The following is an 11,106-nucleotide window of genomic DNA, read 5'->3' as shown; positions in this document are numbered from 1 at the left end:
CTCTAGAGTTTACCCCATAGCAAGTAGGTCCTCAAGGAACCAAGTCATTTGGCAGAAAACTATATAGCAAAGGTGGCATTCCTTGGCTCGATTCTGGCAAAGTACAAGTGGGCTTAGAGCCAGAATGCAAAGCTAGGGTACCTGATGGACAGAACTAATCCAAATAATCCTTCAGAAAGACTTCTCACTTCCTGTTCATAATGGAACAAGAAGCTCAGTAGTTACCTCTGCAGATATCTGAAGGGTTCTGTCAGCTCCCAAACAAAACGCAAGGTTTGAAGTCAGTGTCCTTTCATAAGATGGAACCACACTGCCCAGCTAACTGGGGACCACCCGAGGCAGTCCAGTCCATCATTAAGATGTGTGCAGATACGGATGACAACAACCGAAACCATAAGGCAGGACACTGGCTCTGAGGAACTCGAGATGTGCGTTCCCGACTTCCCTTTACACAGGTGTGACCACCACTCCTGGTGGAGCTACCAAGGGCAGGGCTTCGAACTGAGCAGAGCTGCCACTCATCTGTGGCTCTGACCTGGTTCTAGTTCAGGGGGCACACACAAGCACCTCACCACAAAGGAGCAATTTCTCACCAGCAGCCAGTTTGCAGGAACCACCACCCCAGCAGGTATCTCCCCTATATGCCTAAATAAACAAATGAATGCAGTCATCCATCCACAATGATTAAGATTTGGGACATTTTATTACTTAGTTGCTTCTTAAGAGATTATTGCTACAATTAGGAAGGGAGCCTTGAGATGGAAAAAGGGGAGATTAAAGACAGAAAAGATTTAAAAGAGGCAAGTACCATTTTCCAAGTATAAAACTGGTCATATTAAAAGTGACATGGCAGTATATTCATGCAACTTTTTAAACTCTAACCCAGAAACAAGAGTACAGTTTTTGCAGAGGCCAATGAGACATCTGCTAGCAACATGATATCATGAAGACATTCCATCTACCTCTGCAGACTAGATGCTACTTACGCACACAGGTACATAAAGAACAGAAAGTCCACAAGTGTTAAGTCTAACACTCATGATTGTAAAGTGGCGACAGCAGGTCCCTTTGAAAACACCATAGCCCACAGAGGAAGGTCCTGGGGAGACACAGGGAGCCACAGGACACTCTGCAAGTATGTGCTTCTTCGTTTTTAGCAGCTGACAAACCACAGTGGTGCCTGCTGAGTGGTTCTGGGTCCCTGGAATTCCTCCAACACGATGAACACACTGGAGAGCCAGGGATGGTTCACACAGTTCCTCTCTCAGGTCGTGCCCATCAGTTCACCAACCAGAGGGGGAATGTGACTCCCCTATCCAAAGGATCTCTGCTTCTAACACAAACATACGCATGTTCCTGGAGCCCACAAGGGCAGACTGAGACACAACACAGCAGCCCTGCAATGACGCGGCTAGCCAGCCAGTCACGTGGAGGAAGTACAGCGCCACAGAACACTTGGACGAAGGTCCAGGGAGTCTGGGGGAAGTCCAGGCCAGCACTCCCAGTAAGGAAGGCTAGAGGACACCAGCCTGAGGAGGCTGGGTGTTCAGGAGTCCCTGAGAAGGGTGGTGGAACAGAGGAAAGTATCTCCTGACTTACCCCTACCCAGGTAAAAACCTCAAAGACTGATCCAGTTCCCTCCGGGCCTGGGTCAGGAGTAGCCCATCACTGCTCACTGCTGAGAAAGAAGGCACATCATGTGTTGTCACGCGGGTAGGACAGTGGCTCAACCGAGATCAGGGCCCTGTGCTGGGGGGCAGAGGGTAGGAAGTGGGCGCAGGGTTGGGTCCTGTTCCTGCACCACCCTGAGCAACTAGTCTTAACGAAGGAATCCCAGGCCCTAGGCCTCAAGTGACACTTGATGTCTTCCTATTCCAGAAAGTTTCTCTCATCCTAGCCAGGGCCGAGGAGCATCCAGTACCTGAGGCTTGACTGCTGTCGTACCTTTGGGAGTTGATTGAAGGGGGAAGAGGCAGGAAGAACACACTAACAGAGATTTTCCTTGCCTTGGGGGCTCTCTCATGCCCTCCTTGGGTAAGTCAAGGCAACTTGTGAAGGTGCTTTGAGCTGTTCCTTCAGGCAAACAAACGTGTGTGACGGCTAGAGCAGCAGGGCAGGGAGGACTGCCGCCAACTCTGGTGGCACACCCTGAGGTCTGGGCGCTCACCCTATGCTGACATGCAGGGGCCCAGGAGAGGGCTCAGGGGTGCTCTAACACTGCCAGCTCCAACAGGCAGCACCAGGGCCAGGAGGCCCTAGCTTCTCTGGAACCCACACCATTCTCTTCCTAATCCACAGAAATAGGAACAAACCCCTGGGAACAGAAGGTGATGGCAACCACGTACCACATGGGTGCAAGCACAGACGAGGCGCAGCGACCCTCCAGACCCTGCCTTGGTGGACTGAGCAGATTTGCCTGGCCATGCTGGCCTACATAACAGAAGGATGGCTGGCCAACCTGTGTCCTTGAAAGACAGCACAAGCTGTTAAAGAAGAGACTAAGAGGGAACACTAGGGCTGGGAAATCCTCCTGCTTGAGCAGACCTCACCCCCACCTAGGGGAACGCCAGATACAAAACAGAGTTCCTGTCTGACTAGCCCAGCTGCCTGAAGTAACAAAGTACACCTTTTCCTATCGTAAACTGGAGCCCAGCTTCCCTACTGGAGCCCAGCTTCCCTAAAGAGTCAGGACAGGTCAGAGCTGGGACACCGTGATTAAGTGAAGTTGACAGCAAGAGAGGTTAGAGAAGGAAATGGTTAAAACAATTCCCAGGGGAACATTTAGAACAAGGACAAAATAATTACGTCATGGGATCCTTTGAGGTCTTCACATTACAAACCACCAAAGGATGAGAATCCTGAGGATCAAGCTGTCTCGTGGTCTGCGTCATGCTCTATGGAGCAAGACCAGATGTTGAAACCGCGTGGCCTGTCCCACACCCCGAGAACCTTCTGAAGGCCAGATGCCCCTCGGGGTTACAGAGGGTCTCAGCTCAGTGGGGTTTCGGAGAGCCATTCATCTGGCTGCCCTGAGTTACAGTGTCTGTACTGAAAAGGCTGTCCAAGAAGACGGAGGATAACTCTGCCACCAGGTTCCTGTCGACTGTAGCCTGGGCCATGCCATAGATCGCACCCTAGAAATTCAGTCAAAGAATGTCATTAGTGATGAGGGGTTTGAAGGAAATAGAAAGCTGTGGTCATGCGCACCTTCTTCCCCCATCTCCCCACTCCCAGCCCAGGCGCAGTTCCACCAGAAAGATAGCTGGCATAAGATGTTTGTCACGGGCATTTGCCAGTCTGCCTAAAGAACTAGTCTGTGGGATCTGGTGTAGAAAATCTCAGAGGAAACTGGCTTAGGGCCTTTCCTATGTAAAGACTTTCTTTTTAAAGGAGCACCACCACTGCCTGCCTTCATGTTAACACTCTCTATTACTATATCTATAGATACCTTTTTTGAGACCAAAAACCCCTGGGAATGGGTGAGCAGGGACATCAGTTCTGAGAGGTCTGTGGATAAGGGGCAGAGGCAGGAATAGACTGGAGGTCATCTGATTCTTTCAAACCCGCCACCAACACCTAAGCTTTCACAGGAAGAAAAACCCCAAAGTGTCCCTACCATTCCTGTGGTCTTTGCTTTCGGATTCTTCATGATTTGAGTGACGGATTCCCGGATATCCTTAAGGAACTGTATGGCTACCCGCTTGCGGGTGTGTACCAACGTGATGCAGAAATGAAGGCTACGGGAGAAGAAAGACAAAATGAGATGAATCTGGGAAAAAGAGCGAAAAACATTCTGAAACCAAGCAGCTCCAAATGCAGGAATTTATTGGTAGTTTATTCATGTTATTATTCATGACAAGCGTAGTCAAACTGCTGTTCCTTCAACCATAGGACACTTTTATCTCAGGTGGTAAACCTCATGGTGATAGGGCCATATGGCTGGGGTCTTGAAGGACTTCAGGGCAAAGAAACCCTGACTCCCTTTGAAGGGAGACTGGGTACAAAAAGACTGTGATGAGGAGAACATGGAGTCCGGATGGGACTGGCAGTGGCACCAACATGTGAAAGAATCAGGGCTGCGTGGAGGACACTGAGAGACCTACTCTTGGAGCAGAGTGCTTATTTAAAGGCATCATGGAATATTAGAAATGCATATGAAAGGTGACAGTATCAGGTCCAAATGATTAATGGCCCTTGATTATCGAGGCCCTCTGGAAGGTTCTAAGCTCACTATTACTCAGGTAATCAGAGGAAGAGAGAGAACAGAGCCCAGAGCAGGGGTGGGGGTAACAATCTCACTGTCTCAAGAGGTTGCCACCTCATTTGCCACAGTTTAAAGCTAACAGTCTTATTCTTGAAACTGAGTAACTCCTAATGGCAAGACAAATGATCTACAGATACTACAGCTGCCATGAAAGTGCTGCTAGCAGTCCCTCTCTATCCTTGAGGTCACCTTGCTGCCCAAGTTCTTCAGCAGCCATAGACCAAATGAAGCATCTTCGAGCTCACCTGGGTGGGAACTGCAACTGATTCAAGTTCCAGCCCTTGGCACTCATCAGGTTGAATAGTCGGTAGATATCAAAATCACGAGAGCCCAGAGCGATGACTGACAACTGAGGATTCCCAAAGACAAAGATGCCTTTGATATTTTCTAGTCTTAAACAGAGGGAACAGAAAGGAAATTCAGTCACATTCTTCTGGCCATCATCTCATGTCACCCTTATAACAACCTAAGCTTTGGGGAGTTGAGTTTCCAATAAGGTGGCTAGACTGAGATCAGTAGTTCCTAAATATTACAAACACTTAAAGGCCCAAACCCCACTAGATCCAATGCTTTTGGCTCCTAACCTGTCTGCCCAACTCCTAAATTATGTATCCCCCCCGAGGAGTATCTGAGGAATAAAAATGCACTTTTTTTTTAATCCTAGAAAAACGATCCCTCCATCTCTCCTTAAAAAGTCATCCATGTAATCCCTGAAGCAGGAGATGGCACAGCAGTTCTCAGCAGATGGGTGTATCAGGACCATATACAGGCCTTGGTCAACCAGGCCTAGTGGCTGCTTTCGTTCAACCTGAAGATCCTGAAGAGATCTCCCCAATCTCGTAACACACAGAACCAAGCAGGTAACACATGAAGAAAAGACATTAGACAAAGCATGGAGCATGGTTTTGCCTTAACAACCCAGATTTCAGCACCCTTTCCTCCCCCACCCCTTCCAATTTTTTTCTTATTCTAGTGATTCTACAAGTGTGATTCTTAGACCTGCAGCATTAGTGTCTACTGGGCATTTTCAGAAATGCAAATCCTCACATTCCTGTCCAGACCTACTGCATCAAAATACTAGGAGTGGGGCCTGGTGATCTGCATTTTAACAAGCCCTCCAGGTGATTAGGATTCAGCCTCAAGTTTGAAAACTACTGTCTTAACCATTAAGCACTTGGTAAGAGCTGCCAGTTGGTAAGACATCCTTGGAGACAAGATGGCCTGCAGAAGCCTGGCTGTGACCCCAAGTCATAGCACAGCAAGGGAGCTTATTCTCCTCGGCCAGCACCACACTCCTAAGCTTCAGGGGACTACAGGTGCTGGAGTTGCGGTGCTTGGCCTGGCAGATGCCTTGAGCCTATGTGCATACAACGCAAGAGACTAAGGCAGAATGCCAATCCTACACACGTACTCTGACTTGAGGAAGCGAGCAGTTTTGATGATCTGTTTGGTAGCTTCAACGTAGCCACTCTCACCGAAGTACATCAAGGAGGCCCAACAGGCTGCGCTAATGCCACCAGGCCGTGAGCCTGCAATGGTTGGGGAAGCGTAGATGCCGCCCTGCCAGTCTGTGGCAACGAAGAACTGATAGCGCCTGTACTTCTTGTCCGAGTATAAGACCACCGAAGAGCCCTTGGGGGCGTAGCCATACTGCAGGGAGAAGCGGACAGGTGAGAGAGTGGCTCACACGGCAGACCCACCCCTCACCTGGCAGTGTCTCTGACAGTTTCATCTCACGTTAAGACGTCCACCTTAGAACTCACTAAAGAACAGAGGGAGCCAAAGGGATGGGGTTTCAAATTCTCTGCTTTAGGACTGAGGGACCTGAGGCCCAGGAAAAACAATGTCTTATCTACTTAATGGGTTTGCCTCCCTTCTCATCCAGCATGTATTTTTCTTTATTTAAAACAGGACCTCAGGGCGGTATGTCAGTATGGAAACAAAGGTAAATTTCCACTGGAAGCCAGGAAAGAAAGGAATTCAGGTCACTTGGAGCAACTAAAATCATGATTTGACTCACTTTCCATATTTTCTGCTTAGTATACTTTCCTCTTCAGAATACCATGGTGCTCAAAATCTAGAAGCTACTTAATCCAGCTTTAAAATAAAACTATGCACTTGACTAACGTGCCCTCCTAATTAATTCTCACTGAAAATAAGATGGAACTCATTTCATTCCCTGAGCCACACAAGGACAGATGGTAAGAAAAAGGGCATGGGGCTATCTGATGTAGACTCTGCCTCCGGAGATAGCAGGCACGGACATTTCAAACATCACAAGCCAAACATTCCTAAGCTCGTAAGTTCATCCCTTTTTCCAGAGGCCTCTTCTGTTGGTAAATTCCAGTCACTGAGGTGCAGGAGTCCCAGGAGCATGGGGGCTTATTCACATACCTCCTCTTAGGAATTCTGGTATCAACCCCACCTCTTCCCCAACCCCAAAACTCTTAAGGGTCCAGGAACCCTTATGTAAGAGCCACCCACACTAGTATGTCCTGGATACAGAAATTCTCTTAGCCATATGACACAAAGATAATAGGCTCCTTTTCCCTACTGTTCATCACCTCCAGCTCAATATCCTGTCATATCACTTGACCTTGTCACAGCCATCAGCTGCCCCGGCAAGAGCAAAGAGTCAGACCTAATTTTACACTCATGGGGGAAACTGAGGCTTTGGCTGATTTCTTTTGTTGATAATCGTCAAAATAATCAGCTGTCAACTTTGATTAACATATGGTCTCTTTCCTCACTCACCTTATGAGTATCAGCTGAAATGCTGGTCACGCCTTTCACCCGGAAATCAAATGGCTGCTCCAGTGGGTATCCCGCTTTCTCCATAAAGACGATGAGGAAGCCCCCCAGACAAGCATCCACATGAAGAGGTATTTTGTATTTGACAGCCAGCTAGTTCCAAAGGCCATAAAGAATATCAGTTATAGTCCTATAACAGAAGCTTTGCAAGACATGGGTGGAAAGCTGGGATATAACCACAGAGCATTACGTACTATGTTTCAAAATCCTAGCTATTTTTGACATTCTTAATAAAGCTCATCTTTCAAGTGTAGTTAGCCTTTAAAATAATTCACCTGAAATGTGATTTCTATTTTAAATATGCAGGGCCTCCAACTCACTGCAAAATCATGCAAGAAATGAGCAGAACTCCGATTTAGGGATTTAGGCTTAGAGGTGTGTGGTGTCCTGCTCTAGTAACTGCAGGGTGGGGAAGGAGGGAGGGGTGCTCTGCGGCAGCACAGTGGGTGAAGACCACCCTCTGGTAGGCATGCCCCTAAATGCAGATTATTTCCTGATCTGAATCAAAATATCAGTACAACTGCAGAATGTACAGTTTAAATGCGTGTTATCCCTCCCCCACAGCCCGAGCTAGTCACCTTCAGAGGTTTCCAGAGAGCTGTGCACCTTACCACAGGGTAGATGAGAGATATTCACCACCACTGGGCTACAATCTAAACTCAAAGTCATTCTTTTTTCCTATAATGTACCATTAGACTCTACTCTAAAATCGCGTCCTGCCTGCCTAGTAGTCCTTTCTCCCACATACCTTGGCCACTTCAGGGATAGGGTCTATCACACCGTGAGGGAACTGTGGGGCAGAACAGACGAGCATGGCCGTATTCCTAGAGATGGCTCTGCGCATTGCCTGAGGGATAAAGTTGAAAGGAAAATGAGAAGTCATATCACAGTTACTCTGCTCTTCTGCTGCCAAGAGTAGCCTAGGCTACGAACCTAAAGGTTCAGCTCCGCTAGCACACCCCCTTCACCACTCCAGCCCAGAGGAAGACCACTGTCCCACCATGGTGGCCAAATACAAACACCTGGGGAAAACAGTCTGCGAGCATAATACAAAACAGCAAAATCATTGTGATGGTGAAGAATAATATTGGGCTAAGAGGCAAGAGAGCCAAACATGAGTCCTGGCCCCACATGTCAGCAGTGAAAGCTTGAGGAAACTACTTAACTTCAGTCAGTGAGTTTCCTCATCTATGAGATGCGATGACACTAACTGCTTCTATGATCTCCCCAGGTTACCATGAGGCTCAGATGAGGCTCTAAAACTAGAAAGTTCCTCTACATAAAAGGAAGGCACAAAAATAAATACTAAAGGCTTATTATTCTGGCTTAAAAAAGAAAGCCTGCCATTTGAGACCATGTAGATGCTAAGTTAAATAAGTGAAGTGACGTGAAGCCGCTCAGTCATGTCTGACTCTTTGCAACCCACTGTAGCCTACCAGGCTCCTCTGTCCATGGGATTCTCCAGGCAAGAATACTGGAGTGGGTTGCCATTTCCTTCTCCACGGGATCTTCCCGACCCAGGGATCAAACCGAGGTCTCCCACATTGCGGGCAGACGCTTTACCCTCTGAGCCACCAGGGAAGCCCTAAGTTAAATAAGCCAGACACAGAAGGACAAATACTGCATGATTTCAGTTATATGGGGAATTGAAAACAGTCAAATTCATAGAAGCAAAGACTAGAACAGTGGTTGCTAGGAACTGGAGAATGAGGGAAATGGGGATATGTTGGTCAAGGGGTGCCAAGTTCCTGTTATTATGAGTAAGTTCTGGAGATCTAATGTAGAGTCATGTGACCACACTGAACAACACTGCACTGTATACCTGAAATCTGCTTAGAGATCTAGAGGGTAGTTTTAAGTATGCTAACCATGAAAAAAGAAAAAGAAAACTATGTGAGGTGATAGAGATGTTAAATAGCTTAATTGTGATGATTATTTCACAATGTATCCATATATCAAAACACCAAATTGCATACCTTAAATATACACAATTCTTTTTCACTTGTCAATTAGTTGACACCGCAATTAAGGTGCGGGGATCATGACAGTGGTAATAAATTGGACAGTTTATTTCTAAAAAACACTTACCATTATAAGGGCAATGGTACTAATTCAGGCCAACTGAAAACAACTATGAGAGTCTTGGGGCAAGACTCATTAATCCAGGCTCATTTTACAAAGAGAAGAGAAAGTGACTGTGCTGAAGCAAAACCCAGGTCTTTAAGGTGCCAAGTTAGTCTCAGCTTCCTATTAAGAGTTCATGTACATATGAAAAGACTGATGCTGCAATGACTCTCCACTGCCAGTGGCAGAGTTTGCAAGTCCTAATGCTATAATCAAAGGCACTTCGAGCCGATCCATGTGTGACCCTGAAAAAATGTAGTGATCAGGTGCACTTTCTGCTTCTCCCAGCCCAAGACAGACAACAGCCCTTCAGAGGAACTCACCCGAACATCCACCTCCATCATTTTGTTCAGGGGAACCCGTATAATCTTCATCCCAAAGTAACTGGCGGCTTTGTCAAATGCAGCATGGGCACTCTGGGGGGCTACACTAAAGGAAAATAGTGAAATTCAATCAAACCAGCTTTGAGAGAGACCATGGCCAACAGCTCATTGCAATCACCAGGAATAAACTTCTGGTTATTTTTCCTCAATTTTTTAAAACTGTTTATGTTGTTTTACTTTTCTTTTTAAACACAAACAAAAAGAGGTCAAGTGATTTTCTAGAGAAACCTCCCTACTATTTAGGAAATCACTTTGGTAGCAGGAAGAACTTGGAAGTAATGCCACATGGAGGAATCCCAAGCTTAAATCAGGGCAGATAAGTAAAAGGTGACAGAGAATTTGGATCAGATCAACTGAGGCTGTGCTTTCTGGTGGTTGTCTATCCAAAGAAGGGCACCCCAAAGAGGAGCAAGCTTCCTGGCACAATACATGCTCAGGCAGAAACCATGAGACTGCTTGGCAGGGATGTTAAAGCAGCAGTCAAGCATCACATCAATGGTCTTCTTCATCTCTGGAAGACCATGATCCTGTGAAAAACTAAAATTCCTGTTTGTCCTACACACTTGGGAACAGCATTTCAGACAGTACTGAAAAAGGAAACCAAGTCATTTGCTTTCAGACTTCCCTCAATTACTCCACTCTTAATTTGTTCCCTTTGAAGGAAAAATATTGCCATCACTGACTCAGTACCAAGTACCAAAGATGTATGTGTGAAGGAAGATGGCAACCTGACCTCCTCTCACGCTTGGCGTGAGTTATAGCATGAGATGCCATGTCACAAAACCCGTAGCCACTGACACTTGCAGGAAACCATTAACCCAAAGCTGTGGTATGAGCACACTGTACAAGGGAGGGGGCCAAGAGGAAAAATTAAAGCAACCAAATAAAATTATGGTCATCTCTGGATTTTTAAAATTTTCCTTCCCAGAACACAGCTGGCAGGTTGACATTTTCTTAGGGAGCACCGGGAAGCAATCTAAGTAATTTTCATTGAACTGAGATAAGTTAGAGAGTTTTCCTTAGGTTCCAGATAAACTTACAGTAAGTATCAGAACTCAAAGATACAGTCCTATACCTGTTACTTTTAGAAAAATAATCTTGTTCTTGCAGTATACACCATGTATAAATTTGGGGGGGGGGCGGGTAGGAAAGGGAATAGTAACTAGCAGATGCACTCAGAATTTTGCTAAATGTGGAAGGTAATGGTCAAAGGCACAGGAGAGGACAGAAGAGGACTGGAATTGCCAGCAGCAGCAAACAGACGGTCAGGCTGTTTCACACAGAAAAACCTAAATGGGGGAAAAAGGTCAGCTACACATAACACAAAATATTAGGGGGAAAAAGTTCCAAAAAGCAAAACCTGAGTTTGCTGCACACCAGCAACTGTTTACATAGCATTTACGTGTTAAGTATTGGAAGTAATCCAGAGATGATTTAAGACTATAGGGAAGATGTGTGAAGGTCATGTGCAAAGACTCCACCACTTTACATAAGGAGCCTTGGCATGGAGGATTGGGTATCCAT

The 11,106-nt window shown here is 46.4% G+C and overlaps 1 protein-coding gene across 4 annotated transcripts in view; it reads right to left on the bottom strand.

Annotated features, from left to right (window-relative positions):
* Positions 1-257: 257 nt before the first annotated feature.
* SGPL1 (sphingosine-1-phosphate lyase 1) overlaps positions 258-11,106 on the bottom strand; it is a 56,651-nt gene continuing 45,802 nt past the window's right edge. For all 4 annotated transcript variants that reach the window (XM_055425524.2, XM_055425525.2, XM_055425526.2 and 1 more), the window contains exons 9-15: positions 9,523-9,628; positions 7,824-7,922; positions 7,019-7,168; positions 5,676-5,914; positions 4,510-4,656; positions 3,617-3,737; positions 258-3,134 (exon numbers count right to left, since the gene is read on the bottom strand). In XM_055425524.2, coding sequence (XP_055281499.2) covers positions 2,994-3,134; positions 3,617-3,737; positions 4,510-4,656; positions 5,676-5,914; positions 7,019-7,168; positions 7,824-7,922; positions 9,523-9,628 — 1,003 coding nt within the window. In that variant the 3' untranslated portion in view covers positions 258-2,993. The remainder of the gene's footprint in view (positions 3,135-3,616; positions 3,738-4,509; positions 4,657-5,675; positions 5,915-7,018; positions 7,169-7,823; positions 7,923-9,522; positions 9,629-11,106) is intronic.

This window comes from Moschus berezovskii, chromosome 12 (genome assembly GCF_049115385.1).
Source record: "Moschus berezovskii isolate FMDL1 chromosome 12, NW_MosBer_1.0, whole genome shotgun sequence".
Classification (NCBI taxonomy): domain Eukaryota; kingdom Metazoa; phylum Chordata; class Mammalia; order Artiodactyla; family Moschidae; genus Moschus; species Moschus berezovskii.
This window is presented reverse-complemented; position numbering and strand designations above follow the sequence as displayed.